The sequence below is a fragment of the Sphaeramia orbicularis genome, chromosome 3 (assembly GCF_902148855.1).
Source record: "Sphaeramia orbicularis chromosome 3, fSphaOr1.1, whole genome shotgun sequence".
NCBI lineage: Eukaryota > Metazoa > Chordata > Actinopteri > Kurtiformes > Apogonidae > Sphaeramia > Sphaeramia orbicularis.
Genome location: NC_043959.1, coordinates 34,788,506 through 34,807,053, shown reverse-complemented (window position 1 = coordinate 34,807,053; position 18,548 = coordinate 34,788,506). Strand labels below are relative to the sequence as shown.

The 18,548-nt window shown below is 38.0% G+C and overlaps 2 protein-coding genes across 2 annotated transcripts in view; one reads left to right on the top strand and one right to left on the bottom strand.

The window, feature by feature from the left end:
* The window catches only part of LOC115439086 (insulin-like growth factor 1 receptor), a 47,247-nt gene extending 42,921 nt beyond the window's left edge, over window positions 1–4,326 (bottom strand). The window contains 1 exon segment of the mRNA XM_030162984.1: window positions 3,418–4,326. Within this exon segment, the coding sequence (XP_030018844.1) occupies window positions 3,418–3,508 (91 nt within the window). The 5' untranslated portion in view covers window positions 3,509–4,326.
* Window positions 4,327–9,544: 5,218 nt separating this feature from the next.
* Window positions 9,545–18,483, top strand: LOC115413438 (AP-3 complex subunit sigma-2-like). The gene is given in 7 exon segments (XM_030126289.1): window positions 9,545–9,743; window positions 10,528–10,619; window positions 11,956–12,067; window positions 12,815–12,886; window positions 16,285–16,371; window positions 16,373–16,393; window positions 17,386–18,483. Coding segments are annotated over 7 exon segments (579 nt in total). The 5' UTR covers window positions 9,545–9,674; the 3' UTR covers window positions 17,512–18,483.
* Window positions 18,484–18,548: the final 65 nt, after the last annotated feature.

The window sequence follows — 18,548 nt, the reverse complement described above, 5'->3', positions numbered from 1 at the left end:
AAACTGCGGCTAGTGGTCTGTAGTTTACTTTGTAGTGCAATAAAATGTGTAAAATACAGTATGCAAAGTGCATTTGGCATTTTAATTGTAGATCATTTTATTCTAATATGAAGTAGATGATTAAGAACAGCAGACTTTTCAACTGAAACTGCTGAGAGTTTAAGTCTTCTCTGGAGAGGACATCAGACCCTTTGGTGTGCCATTATAAAATGCCTTTGGTGTGATTTAAGGCAGGCAGTGTGCTTGTATGATGGTTATGTCTTTCTATGTAATCTACTTGTCAGTGCATACTGTCAGCAGCCTCAGTGCACTGCATACCTGTTAATACAATCCCAACACCCGGGCTTGTAAAGAGACACACTGGCTGATGTTACATCATCACAGCCTGAACGCTTTACCCTCTGTGGCCTCACTGCAATGCCAGCATAGCCATCTTTCATGGGAACTGCTCCCCACCATGCTCATGAAAATAATAAACACAAGTTTCTGATTAAAATTTACATCTTTTGCAGTAGTGGAGTGAAAATACCAATAGCAGGTGTAGCAGCTTAATAACGTTCCCTCCCTCTCTTCAACACTGACACATTTTAAACAGCTGAGTACACAAGCCTATCTCTGCAGCTTTGATGAAGCTCCAGATCACATATTTACTTTTGATAACCTTTCCCCAGCTGGCTGAAGCACCTACAACGTCCACAGACAATCATAGGAAATCCTGTAAAAGCTCCATAAGACAAGAAATAGGAAGCAATACACCCTCTGAGTTGGTGCTTCATTCACCTCTACTAGACTGCAGCAAGTCTGTTTACTCCTCATTTCCATCCTGTTAGTGACAGACTGCCCGAGGGGGGAACGTTTTCATAAATACTTTTCCACATGAGAAGCAAGGTGGGAAGAAATACGCTGAGCAGCCTTAGCAAAAGATGATTCTTGACAGCTTAACGTGTTTGGTTTGTTTGAAAAGCTATCTCTGCAGGAACAGAGCTGAACCTGGTTAACCCAAACCTGCAAGCTGCACTTTAGTCCCAAATGATACAGTAAACCAGCAGGAATGCTCAGAGTTTAGCCATACAAAGAACCTTTACACAGCTCCACACAAGAGTGAGAATAAATGTAGGATTTCGATGGGAGAACTTCTCTGCTGCTCCCAGGTTTGTCGTGTAACCACTGGGGCTAACAGTAAACCCAATAACACACAGTTCACAAGCTCCTCACTCTTTCCAATCAACAGAACTTGGTCTGTGTTGCTTGTGAATGTACTTTGGCTTGTTCTATTTTAAAACCCAGACCCTGGTTCCCCCCCCCCCCCCCCCAAATATGTCATGATGAATGGGATGAATCGGGAAGCCTAGTTTACTGTATAGCTGGAAAAATGGAAATTTTTCAAATGGCAAGAGTAAAAAAATTACAGAAATTCAGCTTTTTAAAAAAAAAAAAAATCATTTAATTTAAGGTTTACAAGTTGGTACAACATGACCTTCAATGCAGTGAGCAAGGGTCACCCATTCACTTAAACAAAGTGAGACTACTCAAAGTTTGTCAAAGCAATAATAATTTACTTTCATGGAAACCTAAAACCCTGAAATATGGTCTATAATTTCAGCCCTCCTGTGGTCGCCATGTGTGATGGGAGGATGTTACCCATCTGATCATCACAGCTGCAGCAGTTATGAAAATATTTCCAAGGTCAAGGTATCTGAAGATTTGTATAGGAAAGGAGAAAAAACATGACTGCATAAGGCCAGAAAAATGTAAAATAACGCATTCCACTGGATACCGTTCATCGCTCCATATTTTTAATCATCTCAGGAGTGCTGTTTAAAATGATAATAATGGTTTTATTTCACTCAGGTTCAGTGAACATTAGTTTATCATTATTTCATTAATAACCTCACTTAAGAAACATTATTGAAAAAAAGATAAAGTTTTTGCTTCAAGTTTACGAGCCCCTCTTGTGATATCCCAAATGGACCAGGGCTGTAAAACAACAAGCTATCCCATCCCACTCTGAGAGGTTCTAACCTCTTTATGATAACCAAAACAATGACAAAAAAACTGCGTGGGTTACTGTGTTTTCTTGTACTCTATGCTACTTATAACAGCATGTGCAGATTTTAGTTTTTGATTTATTGCTTATGACACAATCTGTGGTTGTTTTCACCACTTTGAAATGAAAACAATATTTTGATTGAATAATATGGCAACACCAATTAAAGTCATTACTGCACTAACTCTCACATTCTATAGGTTTCTCTTTCAGCAACAACCTTCCACTTGTTTATGATTCTGATTCACCACATTGTGACTCAGTGTGGACAACTTGGTGTATATATAACGTGACTAACCTTGTCCGTTGGCTGAGTCATGGCAATTTATTTACCAGAACACTTAACTGTTTTTCTTACCTGCATTTTAGAAATGTATGTATATTGTAAACAGAATTGGATGTGTTTTATATAAAGTTAACTGTAGCTGCTTTGACAACTGCCACAATAATATGCCAAACAAAATAACATTTAAAAAATTTTAACTCTTCATTATTCTAGAACAGGGGTATCAAACATACGTACTATGGGCCAAAACTGACATTAAGGGTGTGAAACTCATTTTAGTTCAAGGGGCTAATGTGATCTCAGGTGGGTTGGACCATGTAAAATAATAGGATAATAACCTATATATTATGATATCTCCAAATTTTCTCCTTGATTTAACGGTAAAAAGTAAATCTGCAATAGGAAAATATTTACATGTACGAACTATCCTTTCACTTAAAAGGTGACTAATCTTAATTATTAACATGAAATGTCTTAAAGTAAGCGAAATTTCAATAATATTATGCTTGTAACTAAATGTTTTGTGGCTTTTGGATTCACTGTGGTCTGTAAGTTGGAAATTAGAAGACTGAAGAAAATTTTACTTATTTTTCTGGTTGATCATGTTATTCACATTTTATTTTGAAAAGATAGTCTGTAAATATAAACATTTTCCTCATGTAATTTCACTTTTTTTCACACTAAAACAAAGGAACATTTTTGGAGTTGTCAATATTTCGAGGTTATTATAGCATTATTTTACTGGTTTGACCCACTTGAGAGGCTGTATGTGGCCCTTGAACTACAATGAGTTTGACGACCCTGTTCTAGAATATACTTAGCTACATAAATATCTGCATTATCATAATTTTTCTTCTTTGTTGATAATACCATATAGGCCTATTATGTCGACATAAATGAAGCATGACACAAAAACGTGTTCTCCTTTCACACAGTGTTTTACAATACACAATGTCATATGTTTTATTAGAAGCTATGATCTCACTACAGCTAATAGTAACTTCCTTTATTGGAATAGTATTTGAGCATGGACAAGCATTGTTTCCCCGTGTGTAGGAGTGTGGAGTAGCATTACATTACTTACTCTCTGCGGTGGCGGGCCGGAGGCAGGACGACAGACCCAGCATCAGACCCCAAAACAAGGTCAAGCGTCTCCTTTCCATTCGAGACTTCATTCCTGGATAAATATTTCCCCCCAAATCCTGTAAATAAATATGTCGAGAGGACCAAACGTCGTCAGACCTTGGTCAGAATCACTAACCAGCTTTTTAATCTCCAGCCAGACCCTTTTTAGCTGTTAGCCGGCTAATGGAGCTAATAGCTATCACAAACAGGCTAGCAGGATAGCTCTCTCACGTTTCTAGTGGGAGTCCAATGGTGCTCCAAAATCACCGATTAATTCCTCTCTCCAGACAATATGTATTCATAGTTCTGTTTATTCCTGCCAAAAATAACGCCGCATCGATGCGTATGGAGAGACCAATGCGACTAAACAGGCGGCGGGGATTCCTCTGTAATCCGCATCTTCACACTCCATATCTGGAGGAAAAAACGTTCAACGTCCCGCTCCTGGAGGATTCTCAGGGAGCAGAAAACAGGTCAGCCCCCTGAAAACCGGGATGGAAAAGACCCTCCAGAGCACACAGTAGCATATTAGAGTCGTACACAGCCCCTTTGTTTTAACGACACGACGTTTGGTTCGAAATATTCAGGATAACATCTAGTTTCAGACCGCAGCCTCCTTCTCCTCCTCCTCCTCCTCAGCCGCTCATCATGCAAACACACACCGCGCTGTTGTGGTAGCTGTAATTCACCTTCATAATCAACGAAAACTGGTTATTTGACCTATTTGCCCCAGGTCAGGAGGCGTCCACTAGATAACCAATGTCCTCCGTCGATAAAGAGCCGAACAGGCTTCGCAGTTGGACAGATTAATGTCCAGGTACATGCACAGTCTCCTTCGGTCAGTCTGCAGTCTGCCGTGTTCGCTGTAAACACGGCGCCGTGCGCAGAGATCGTCTCTGTTTCAAAAGATGAATCACTCCGGCCTGTGCCCCGCCTTCCAGTCTGTGAAAGTGGGCGTCGCTTCTACTGCAGTTTTGCGACTATAGGAGAGCAGTTACCATAGTGACCGAGCTGGTTCTCGTCACAGAAAGCCACTAGATACAAACAATATAATTAACACCACATATCAAATGAGAAGTCAAGTAATGTATATCCAGTTGAATATATTTGGCAAAAACGACCCCTTCACATCGACATTGCGTCTACATTCATACCTGACACTGGGTAGAAAGTAATAAAGATCGTGAATCCACCCGTCACGAGTTTGACAAAAGCAGAAATTCATGCAGTTCCCCGCACTGATTAATTGTATTTATATATAAAAAAAAAAAAAAAAAGATCCCAAATATTGACAGAGTGAGACCTCTGTGCTTCCCCCTCCCCTCCTCTCTGGTCACGGCCGTGGCGACTCCGTTTACGACGTGGTGTTAGGGAAATCCGGGATGCTGATTCAGGATCAGGGTTGTTTTGCTGCTCACAAATACAGAGCATAGATACAGAGAGAGGCTGATGTACAACGATCGCGTCTGTCTGCACCTACAGGCTTAATACGTGTACGCAGTTACAACTGTGTATGTTTTAATGGCTGTTAAAACGATGTAAATCCATTCAATGAGAGACCAAAACACAACACATTTGTATTTCAGTTAAAAATACGACATCTGCGTTCAATAAACATGCACTTATTTTCATTTTACATTGTCCAAGCACTTATTATCTTTATGTCTACATAGCACGCAAGAGAAGGGATAGGACAGGCTGTTCTGGTAAAAGTGACATTTGTGTCGTACTACTATAGATGACGCCTGCTGTTTGAGTATTAGCTCCTACTCATCATGAAGTCACGTCTCCTGGAGCTTGGAAGCATTCGTGCAATGCTGGGATCCTACAGAAAGGACACCGAAATGCTGCCATCTTGAGGAGAGATTAACCACTGATACAAACATAAGGATGAATGGTAAATAATTTACAGTGACGAAAATGAGGAACAAAATCAGTGAACTAAATTGTATTTATTTATTTTTGCTTTTTTTTTTTTTTTTTTTTTTGCATTTTTTTGCCATTGTACTTACTGAATTCTATTGTTTTCTTTCTGATGTGGACCATATAAATCCCCTTATTATTGTTATTATTATTATTATTATTATTATTATTATTATTATTATTAATAATAATAATAATAATAATAATAATAATAATAATAATAATAAATACCCGAAATGTGGTTCAACAAAACTCAAAATGAAGATAGCAGATTATCAAGGGAAGCCTCATATACTTTATGAAGTTTCCTTTGGCAAAGCAGATTTGTTCAGGACCAAAAGGCAGCCAGACTACCATTCTGCTGTTATGATGCTGGACAAGACATGTTAAAAAAAAAAAAAGAAAGAAAAGAAAAAAAATCCCCTTATTGTGAGCCCAACAGGAATTTATTCCCTTAGCCCTGTCTTTTATCCACAAATAGTCTCATTTGGGTTTTGCATTGAAATTTGTATCATTATGATTGTCAGTGTTTTGACATTTGTATGTCAATATTAGTTTACATCACTTTTAGAAGAAAAATAATTTAAATTTGTCAACAAGTTGTACATACAGACATGCCATTAACCCCTCACTAGCTGAACATGCAGGAACACAACACAATTGCAGACTAGGAGTTATGGGCTATCATGTTAGGTGCCTGGGGATAAAATGGGGGGGTTGTTAAGTGTATTGCTCAAGATCACATCAGCCAACAATTTTTCTGCTAGTCTGGGGAATTTAACCAGCAACCCTCCAATGACACATGGTCTTATCTTCATTCATCTAGGCTATGGCTGTTTATGTAGTTATTTTGTTCCATATGAAATTTGTACATTATTTAGAGGCTTCAAATAGCACTATTTTTTTGTGTCTCCCTACACTGAGCATGGTTGATTATTGTCATTATGTATATTTCAATTTTGTAAAATAAAACCAATTTGGTAATGCCACAATGACACTAAAGAAAAAAGTAATATAATAGTTTTGTTCAATGAATGCTGTTCAGGATGCACTTGTTCCATTTGTGGACTTTAAAAACAACTCGTTACTGACTTTTCATTTGTTTGAACCCTACAGTAGGCAGGTCGAATCACAGAGATTTGACAAGGTCTCAGGCCGTGATGCTGTGAGAGAAGCAGACAGTAAACAAAACTGTCGATAGAATAGCCCCTGACAGTTTTGATTATGCCTGTAATTACAGGCCGCTTTCATCACTTCACAGAGCCGAGCACAGAGGCATTATTTGAACGCCACAGATTACCTCAGCTCTGGCAGACACCACTCGGCATCCGCCACAATCCAACAATTAGCACTGAGAGGGAAAAAAATGCACATTAAAAATGAATATCAGTGGCCACCCAAGAGTCCAAATACAGTGAGTCACCCTCTAACAAGTGCTCACTGTACCAACATGACCCCCCCTGTGCTGGAGAATGTTGTGCCTGTCCACTTGCATTTGTTAAGTCCCTATTAAAGTCCCTATGAAGGCAGCCGGCGGGGCCCACCTACCTCGACTGTCCCAGTGGAATCCATTCTCGCACTGCACTCATGTGGAAATAAGCCTGTTTACCACCAACGGGTCACACATGCTAATGAGCGTCTGTTTGTTTTCCACTATGTTCATGCAGGAGGAAGGGAATTTAGATGGGGAAATAATAGATGACATACAGACAACAGCTCAGGTGGTTATGCAGCACTAATGATGGAAAACGCAGAACAGAGAGTTAATGGAAATGAAATCAGAACAGGAAATAAGGTCTGTCATCTTCATGAGGCTGGAGCAGATCACACAACAATGTCTGGCCTGGTGTTAAAGTAGTATGGTTGTAGGTCAAGCATCCTCAAAGACTGACATTAAACCTTTGAACCATAGGATCTGATCTGTTGTCTGAGAGGCAATACATATCTTGTTATACTACAATGTATGTACAGTAAAGGCCACACTGCAAAAAAGGGGTGTCTAAAAACAAGATAAAAACATTAAATCTGAGGAAAAAGGTACTCAAAACAAGTGAAATATCTGCCCATGACAAGATTTCTTGAATTAAGATTGTTAAATCTAGAAATAAGCATGTCTACATGTATGAACACTTAAAATAAGAAATTAACTCTTAAAACAAGATAAATTATCTAACACTTGTAAAATAAGTTGTCGTTTTTCTTGGTAAGAACCAAATAGTTTGTGGTGCACTGTCTGTGGACACATATGCACAGATGCAAACACACTGCAGCACACAGTTTATAAAGGGGTATTCTGTGAATAATGTTACTGTGATGTGTAATGTTAATATGAGCTTTAATTTCTAAAACTGGGGTTAATTTAGTATTACATCCTGTCACCTTTGCCTCATATTCAGAGTCCATTGCCCATAGCACAATGCTACCTAATATATATCTTTATATACCTTGTCCCCACAGGGAAATTTGTGGACTTCACTCTTCAACAATCTGTATATGCACAGCAATCATGTCAACAATGACAGCTCATAAAAACAAAAAAATGAAAAAGATGACAAGTTTAAATTATACTGCATAAGCACTTTGCTCTTTAACATTGTTTTAAACTGTTAAGAACCCTAATACAATACTGACACAGATGAATTTTTAAACCAATTTTGTCAGTACGAAAACAAACAGGTGAATCCATCCATCCATCCATCCATTTTCTGAACAGCTTAGTCCTTGTGAGTGTCACAGTAATTTTTTGTTTCAGGTAAAATTGGCGGGCACTAGCTCTGCAGTTCTTGTCTATGGCTACCTGTAGACCCTTGTGACTTTATAAAATACAAAAAGTTAATAATGGACTTTGCTGTTCTGAAACTTTACCATCTTTTGCTGTTAATGTTAAAATTGCTTCACTGCAAAAGAAAAGACAAACTAGAAATTGTTCACATTGATCAAGGCCTCACAGCTCTGTAATTAAATCAAATGTCTGATTTCACAATGTTCGAAAAGTGTTAAAATATAGAAACAGATTTTTATCGATTGACAACAAAGTTCAATTGTCAGATCTATGCTTTACTCATGAAAATTGGTCCACTAGTTTTGTGTAATCCTACAGAGACAGTTACATTACTTGGCTGAGGCATCAATAAAAGGACTTATAGTTTTCAAAATACATGCTTATTGTGCCATTCATTAAGAATAGCAACTGTGAACTGTTACATTGCATCATTGACTGTTTAAAAAGTTTTTCACTTGATTATCCACCAATAAAGCTGTTACTCATGAAAGGTACAGTAGTGTGACTTCATCCCTTCGACATTTCAAGGGCCCTGCCATTGTATTGTGCCTCAGTTGCTGGTAGATTGAACACAAAGACTGCAAAATTACATAATGTTGCTGTGTAAAAATCTCAGAACTTTGATGACACATGGGAAACTGAAACAGTGATGGTGTAGAACTCATCAGTGGCATACCAGATGAACAGTTATTTTACTATACTGAAATTGTAGTCAAATTATCTACAGTAAATTAATCCAATTTTGAATCAAGGGTTGAAAGCCTGGGGCTTTTGTATATTACACAGATTGTATAAATTAAATGATTAAATGAACTTGTCTATTTTGACAGAGGTTCAGATTTATGACTGTCCATTTATCGACATACTGTACTGAACTGTACCATACAATTCCTTACTTTTTACCATACATTTCTTCGACAACATGGAGGATATTTAAATCAAATAACACATCATTTAAGCAACAGAAGCCTTGTATTGTGACAAGTAGCATCCAAATATTACTCAAAAACACAAATGAATTCTGTTTTGCAGGCTATGGTTTGCACATTATGGGAAAACATCCTCGGTGACATCCTGAAGCTGTCAAGCATAATTGTCAGGAATATAAGGTAGACAGAAAACCTTTTCATAAAAGACTGTCAGACTTAATTTTTTTTTCTTTCAAATCTTTTTCATTGACAACCATGAAAACCAAATTCTGATAACTCAAAAGGAGGCATTATTTGCTGCATGATACATAGTTCTATATGTAGATAAGAAACACAACACAAAGTTAATTTCTGTCCTGCTGAGGAAACCCTAACAGAAACAGAAACCCTAGAGAAACCTTCCTATAACGAAGTGTCTCAAGGTTTCCAGTCGAGTGCAGAATGTAGTAACACAACCGGAAGTATCCTAAACACACATCCGGTACCTGAAGGACCGATTAGCACTGTAGCTAAAGTCGTTGGATTTATTGTAATAATAACATACAATTATTTAACGTTGTTTGAAGACTTCAGATAATAACAATGATTAAAGCAATCTTGATATTCAACAACCACGGGAAACCGCGACTGATCAGATTTTATCAGTATTTTGTAAGTATTTCTGCCCAAAACATTACCGATAGCTAGCCCCTTAGCTAGTTTCATATGGTTAAGCAGTTAGTATTTACTTAGCCTTTGGCCCTACATGCACTCACTGTTTTCATGATTATCGCCATGATTTTATCTGTTTTGTGTTTGATTTGCATGTGTTGAAATATGAATTCCCAAGTTGCAATCCATATTTGAATTGCAACATTAGCCTGCACTAGCTTGCAAAAGGGGAAGAGACGACATTTTAATTTCACTTCCCTGATGTGGTACTGGGCAAACAGATTTGTCGCCTCTGTGTTGAACGTAGACGTTGTTGAGCACAATCAAACTGTCAGGAAAATTACTGCTCAATACAGCGCAAACACACAATAGCTGCGTGTGTGGCAAGCTTCGCCTGTGGTTCATAGCAACAAATCACCTCCATCAAATTCATCTGAGGGCAAATTAAGTACAGGTCCGAACTGTATTTATAACGTGACAGACATTGTTGCATGAGAATGAACCTTCCTTGATATTTTAAGACTTAATGTTATGGAACGAGTCTAACATTTTTATTCATTAGCTAATTAATAAGTAACATTATCAGCTTGATCCACAGTATGAAGTTGTCATGTTTAACAATTCTTTCGTCTTTAAGGTTGTATTTGTCATATAGTCTGTCCATCATACGTGGATGGGTCATTTCTAATGCATTTCAATAATAAAAAAAAAACATTGTCTTATTCTGTTTTGGCTTCTATGATGCCAGGATCACCTTATTATTATATGTTTGATATATTTTCAGGCAGAGGATATGCAGCAACAGATAATTCGGGAGACTTTTCATTTAGTCTCTAAGAGAGATGACAATGTCTGCAACTTCCTGGAGGGTGGAAGGCAAGTGGTGCTTTTTGGATTAATAATCAAATCTTATAATCATGTCTTTAAGTTAGAATAGAACACTCGAAGAACACAATTGGAGAATCAGTCTGCACATACACAAAGCACATGTTATGCAGGCTGACCATGGTGAGACAGTTGTGTTCTGAAGATGGACTACAAAAAGCACATTTTGGATACGTCCCCCATGTGTTCTCACAGTGCTGTTTAAAGCAAGATATAATCGTGGCCAGTGTGGTAAAAATGTTACTTAATTACCAAGGCTAACAGAAATAGACCTGAATAGTTACACTCCCAGTCAGTCACACTTATCCTCCTGTCCACTTATATTTGTCAGTATGGATCATGAATTGGGGTGATTATTTGAAAATACTACATCTATGCAAAATAAACAGAACACTATAAATGGTGTCTATAAATCTACAAGCCTACATGTTGTCATACAAGCTACAATACAACAATGTTCGTATTTAAGATATAGTCTAACTCATGCAATTTAAGCACTAGCTCTGCTGTTTTAAGTTCAAATTTTATACCATTGAGTATTTAAAGTACAAGATGTATCACCATATTAAACATTTCTGGCATCAGTTTAGAATATTTTAAGGAAAACCAGCTATTCTGATTAGGGCTGGGCAATAAAACGATAAATACCACAGTATAACTTGTCCTCGATAGAAATATGAGACATGCTCAATACAATTTTGATAGAATTCATTCATCCATGTTTTGAGGGGCTTTGCAGTCCATGCCTACCACAATACTAATACACGCAAACCATACTGCCGTATAACTGAAACTTACAATGCTTATATGACAGGGGTCAATAAATCTTAAGATGGGGGCTGGGGGGAGATAAATGAAGCAGGGGAATAATTCTAAGAGATTGGGAGGGACTTCTCCATAAGTACCTCGATGTATGTATGTCTTTCTCTCTCTCTCTCTCTCTCTCTGATGTCTTCACAACTAGCTCATGAGTTACAGAAAATTTAAGCTTGACAAAAAATTGGGATTTGATTTATATTATGATACATATCAATATGGTCTGATATGTATAAAAGTTATCATGAAATGATTTTTTTCCATATCGCCCAGCCCTAATTCTGATGCACACACTGTCATGTGGCAGCAGTTATGAGCCAGTAACTGAGTACAGTTGCAGTAGCAAGATTAACCATTAGATGGAGGCAAACTCACAAAGTTCATCTTGTTCTTGGTCACTTCTTTCACGTCTCTGTTAAGTCGACTACACACATACTGTTACACATGAACACACTCAGCATAAAGTTAGACCTGAATTTTTGTTTTAAGTCTCATTTTGATCTGCTTCCAGTCTCATCGGTGGCTCCGACTACAAGCTAATTTATCGGCACTATGCAACCCTGTACTTTGTCTTCTGTGTGGACTCATCGGAAAGTGAGCTCGGCATTCTGGACCTGATCCAGGTCAGCTGCAACATGATCAAATTGCTCTGTAGAGATATTTTTTGTGTCTTATCATCACAATCTACTTCTTTCTTAAAAACTCCAGGTGGGATAAGAAAACACTTTTCCTTAGAGTACTTATCAATCTCTTTCTCATTACATCATACAGCATGTGGTCAAGTTTTGGACAGAGAAGACATTCATTTCAACCTGGGCCTCCTTAGTAGAGGGCAGGCTGCAGTGATGGTGATTTACGAAATGAAACTTATCATTGTGTTTATTCCACTGGAAATCTTTTAGGATAAGAGGGTCATGTAATAAGGAAATACTGATATGACTGGCACCAACTGCATATTTACATTATCAGCTACAATGCTAATAGTTTTATTTTTTCCTGCAGCAAGATGTAACTGATTAACAGACTAGTGCTGTAAAATGTGAGGCAACACCACTGTCATCAATAATATTTCTAGTGACTTACGTTTTTTTTGTTTGTTTTTTTATTATTATGTATCAGCATCATTACTGCCTTATTTTTAATTTGTTAAGTTGCTTAACGTTTTTATTAGTGTGAACACTTTGATATCTGTGTAGTGAGTATGGTCTGGAAATTGTGACTGTGGTATGAATCCCTGAGATAATTCAGTATTTGTCATACCTTGTAAAATCTGAACCTTGCATTAAAAAAATGAAAAAAAAAAACACATTGTGGTACTAACATTGTGGTGCTGAAGGTGTGTGATTGTGCCAGCCTTCTCTCTGTTACAGGTGTTTGTGGAAACACTGGATAAATGCTTTGAAAATGTGTGTGAACTGGACCTCATATTTCACATGGACAAGGTGAGCCAAGAGTTGTTATAACCATTGTGTTTTATGGACTAAAACCATATGTTTGGGTGTGGGGGGGTTGTAAGTCTGCACAGCTTTGACACATTTTAGCAGCAGTGAATCTGTCTATTGAGTTATATTACAGCTTTTTTCAGTGTCAGAGCTACCCACATCCTTGGTTTTAACACAGGTTAAAACCTATAATCAGCTCCATTTGATGTTAATTTGCTGTTGGTGCATACTCTACAACACCTATAATAAAATGAATTCACATTATAAATGTTCCCTTTTCTACAGCACTTTACTGACAACATTGCTTTGCTTTATTTTTCTTCACGCAACTTACAAACCATGGTACAGTGCATTGGAACAACTGTGTGGCTAAATATGCTGGCATCTAACAACTAGACTGTTTGTCAAGTGGTGAAACTCTATCTGAACGCCCTTTACTGTGGAATCCCTCTGAAACTGAGAATCTGACTTGTTCTTTTGGGGTGAATAACCAGGATTGAGACTGTTTAGTCCATTATGTTCACTGTTTATATTCCCGGTCATTAACTGTCATTTGTCATCTTTGATTTTGTTTTAATATTTAGTAAAGGTTAAGAGTAGTTCAGCTTTTTATTTATGAGGAGACATGACCCTGAGGTGTTGTGCAGTGTAGTCCTGTGTGTTTGTCTTGTGCTGTGAAGCCTGATGGTATCCAGGGACAACTGGATTGCTGTACTTTGTCCAGTTTTTTGGGGTGTGTGGTCCCAGTCTGTCAATCAGTGCTCACTTCATCATTTGAGTCGCCCGCAAAATGACTTGGCAGATCTGAGATCCCCATTTTCCCAGATTGGAGACAGGTGTCAGAGCCAGAAGGACGTACTGTGGTTTGAAATTTGCGAGGAATGATAAAAACGTCAGAGTGTAATTATTTTTCAGATCATGATATATACAATGCGATGGTGCAGGCTCTAGTGGAATGTGCATTGTTCTGGCAACAGCACACTTTCTATTCTGTCCCTGGAGCTCGTCTAGAAGTGTTGCTGGAGACTAATCAGACACATCTAGGGCCATCTTTATTGAATTTTCCCAGCAGGAAATTGATGTCATGTGGTGCGGTGGGGTTTGGCCTCAGGAATGTTCCCAACAAGAAACTTGGAAACATTTCTACGTGAGGGAAGCCTTTGGTAACTGCATAAGATCAACCTGCTTAGCGCTGTAAAACTCAAAGGTATGCAACCAGGTACAATTAGGTTTGCTGTTTAAATTCTATAAACAGACTTAATTTTTTTTTTTTTTTTTTTTTTTACTTCTGTCTGTTTACGAACCCTTTTTTTTAATGGCATTCAATAGGTTTAAAGTTCTATCTAATGCAGCTACAGCATCAATAATTGAGTCCAGTCTTTTTGGATAAAGGATATCTTAGTGAAGCTTTTTTTTACAGATTTAAAACATAAATCTTATGTGCATTATAAGACAGTCCTTGAGTAATATGTATAAATATGGGCAATTCAGTAAAAGAGTAAAACTGCGAAAACTAGCCCCAGCAATGTATTTTCTTCCTCTTTCATTTGGACAAAAAGAAACACAGATGAACTGAGCTGAACAGAACAAGATTACAAAGTATTGAACTCCACACTCTTTAAACAGTTACATCTGGCTTTCATTTGAAGCAACAAATGAGTGTTATTATCCTGAGTGCTGAAGGTGAACAGGGCATTATAACCAACTGTGCCTGTCTTTGTGTGCTCGATCAATAGAACTCACCAAGCAATCCATAGATCTTTATGAAATTTGGTACATGTATTGATCAAGTGTATATCTGGAAATGTGTAATTTTTCCTGCACCAAGCTAAAGAACTCACTGTTCTGTTGGCCTCTGTACATCATGTCCTTAGAGTTGCATTGCAGATTTGGCACTGTTACCTAATCCTGAACCAGACAAAACGAAAACAAGAGCAGCGGCGTCGATGTAACATCGAAGCAGCAGGCATTCGTACTGTCACATACAAGAACTTGCTTCAATATGGCAGTTCTCAACATGGTTCTAAAGGAGTGGCTAATGGAGTGGCTAACGGGCAACATCCCTACATCCCTGAAACACATCTCCAGAAACATCACAATACATTTTTAATTATGCTTGATGTTGTTAAAGTGCCGACAGACGTCAGAAAAAATATTTTGTGCCCAACTGCAAATATATTTAGAAGATTACACCTCACAGGTATCCAGGTTGATAACATTGGCTGCACAGTGGAAAAGCAAACTAATTCATACAAGAAGTACCAACTCCCCATCAGTACTAGCATTATGCTGAACTTGCAGCAGGTTCATGTTTGTGGAAGAGTTGTCACCACTATCAATTGACTACTCTGGAATTAGCTTTCACTTTTGGGTAGTGTGTAAAAATATTCTACTAATAAATAGTCTTTTCCGGGAGTCTTTGAAATTAAGAGCCCATCATTTCAGTGGACGAAATTCTGTTTCTAGTTCTAAATATTTCCTCTAAAAGCACTAAAGTGTTTTTGGTTTAGTGGATAACCAGCTGCTGGTGTTTTGGCAGCTGCTCTGAAAAGACATTATTACCTGTATTGGATTATGGAGACATACTTTATCTGAATGCACCTGCCCATTCTCTTCACCTGTTGGACAGTGTTTATTACAGGGCTCTGAGGTTCATTACAAACTGTGCTTCTCTCACTCATCACTGTTTCTACAGAAAAGTAAACCGGTCATTGTTACCTGCTCATTGGCTCAGTCAATGGTATATTTTGATTTACAAAACAATTTTGGGGAGACTTCCTTCATATTTATGTTCACTGTTCACCTGGAATCACGGAAGTTACAATCTCCGCTCAATGGACACTGAAAATGTTTGTTCAAAAAATAAGGACTGAATTAGGAAAGAAATCTTTTAGGTTTCAGCTCCTGGTGCCCGGAACAAGCTTCAGTCTGAGCTCCATCAACATACACTAATTCGTTTCAGTGGTTTTAAAGAGAGAGTGAAATCCTTGGAATCAAGGCTGTTGGTCTGTTAATGTTTCGATTGATTGTTGTATGTGTGTGTTTGTAAATATTTTTATTGTAAAGTGTAATGATGTGACTGTATTGCTGCCGTCTTGGCCATGTCTCCCTTGAAAAAGAGATTCCCCCATCTCAGATGGGAGCAACCTGGCTAAATAAAGGTTAAATAAAAAATAAAAAGGCACCCTTTGACAGAAATTACCTCCCTATCTGCACACAGGGTTTGAATCCACCTCAGATGCTTTTTTTTTTTTCACTGAATTTCTTTTTTTTTTCATTACTGTTGAAATTCTCTGGTGTCATTCACTGTTTTCTGCCCTGTCCATTCAATTTAAGGTCATAATAGACTGCAGCTGAATTGGCAGGCTGTTGACTGCTGCGCTGTGCTCTGTCTGCAGGTCCATTATATCTTACAAGAGGTGGTGATGGGAGGGATGGTGCTGGAAACCAACATGAATGAGATCGTGGCTCAAGTGGAGGTGCAAAAACCGCATGGAGAAGTCAGAGGTCAGATTCTGTGATTACATCAGAGTTTATCAACTAAACAGTGAATCCTCCTGGCTGTAAAGGAGTGCTGACCATTTCTTAGTGCCTATTGTATTCTTCTATTGCCTTACGTTTGGTGGAACTCTATAGTAACATTATATTTTAAGAACAAGATCTCACCATCTGTCCAGAGGACTACTGAAGAAAGGGTGGCCTTAAGCTAATTTTTGCACACTAGCAGTAGTTTGTAAAATACTGTTTCTATTTTTTTTTATTTTTTTTTTTTAAGTCTAATTTGCCACTGCTAATTTAGAAAACAAGTTATTTTAATACACCAACTACATAATGTTATTATAGTAACAAAGTATTTTTAGTGTTATATTAGCTTAATCATTGTGAACATGTTACCATTGGGTTGGACAGTTGGTATGGGTAACAGAGCTGCTAGGATTGCTGGAGTTGTTTACAAAGTTCAGGAATAAAAGTGAATTCACAATGAGAATGCTGTTAAAATGAGCATGTATAGAAGTCTATGCAGAGGTGAGATACCTTCAAGTCTGTGCAGACTCAGACCTCTCAGCCAGGTTAAGCAAAGCATTTATAGAACAATCAATTTCTCTATCGATTGGTTTGATGTGTTTTTCCTTAGGATTAATACAACATATAATAAAGTCTAGTACAGAGCACTTACTCTCTTTCATTTACCATCTGAATGGCCTTGATAAGTGCCAGTTACAAAAGGCTCTGCTGTAATAACGACAACTTGCACAGAGGTGAACTTTCTCACAGAAGGTTCACCTGCAGAACACTCATTTAGTTGCAGTAAAACTCAACTGAATGAGAATAACAGCTTATGAAACGTAAAGGCAGAATTAATCAGGGAATTTCATTACAGCTGGAAGCCTCAGTCTCAGTTACTTTATGGCATTTGATGAATTTCGCAGACTTATCGCTTAAAGTTGCGCGCACACACTGGTTTTTAAGTTGTTTTCCTTATTGGTTTGTTTGGACAGGGTGGTTTGTCGGCGGCCCCCGCTCGCGCCGTCTCCGCCGTGAAGAACATGAACCTGCCTGAGATTCCCCGCAACATCAACATCGGAGACATTAATATCAAAGTGCCGAGCCTCTCCCCTTTCTGAACAGAAGCAGAACGTGCGGGGTGGGGGTGGAGAATCCCTGCCAAGCTCTGCAGGACTAATGTACTACTGATGCATCTGTTTCTCTGGAGTCACCCCACTACCAGCAACTGGAGAATTTCACTTGCAATGGAACCACAACAACTTATCCCTCCACCCATTCCAATCATTTCACACTTCCAGGTGACAAGCCGGGGATTATGTTGGAGTTCTACTGAATCCAAGTTACAGAAGACTCCAGTTGACAGATTTGCACATTATTCCTAAGTTTGATTTTCAAAAGCATTAAGACTAATGTTAATATTTATGTATTTTCTGCTGTTCTGTCTTTTGTCATTTTTATTTCAGCATTTGATTTTATTGTCTTTCCAAAAGAAGAATTAAGTGTCTTGGTTTCAGTGTATGTTCCTCTTCCAAATTTCTGTCATTCTGAGCCATTGGACCTTTGTAAGTTCTGAAAAGCTTGCTTTCAATCTGGAGGGAGTTTCAGGCACAGCGGCGTTGTCTGTAATATGATCCTTGGCTTCTGTATTGGGCTGTAATTACTGAAACACATCTTTATCTTCTATTCCAACTGTCTGTCCGCACAGACTGTTAGCAGAAGACTCATTCTACTATTCTATTTTTCTTTCTCTGTAATATATCTTGTCTCTGAAATCCTTTGTGATTTGTGAATAATAATATTCATGTTCCAAGGGGAGACTGTGCATTAAATGAAGCCAAGTTGGAATGTGCTATGATAGGATCTTGCCAACATCTGTTTAGAGAGCCAACAGAAACTTTGACATTTTCTTGGATCTTCTTTGTGCTTGTTTAAAGTGTTTATGTTTCGTTAGCTGTGTTTAGTGGTCAGATAGACATCAGATTAAGACTGTAATTTAAGACCTATTCAGTCCTGTAAAGGAAAGAAACGTGTCAAAGACAAAACTTGCCTATATATATACATATATGAAATAAAATACAGATTTTCATGTGCTTTGCTTTTCTTATTTTCTACAGCAGCAGCCAGGAGTGTTTCCTAGTCACCAGGTAAACCGAGT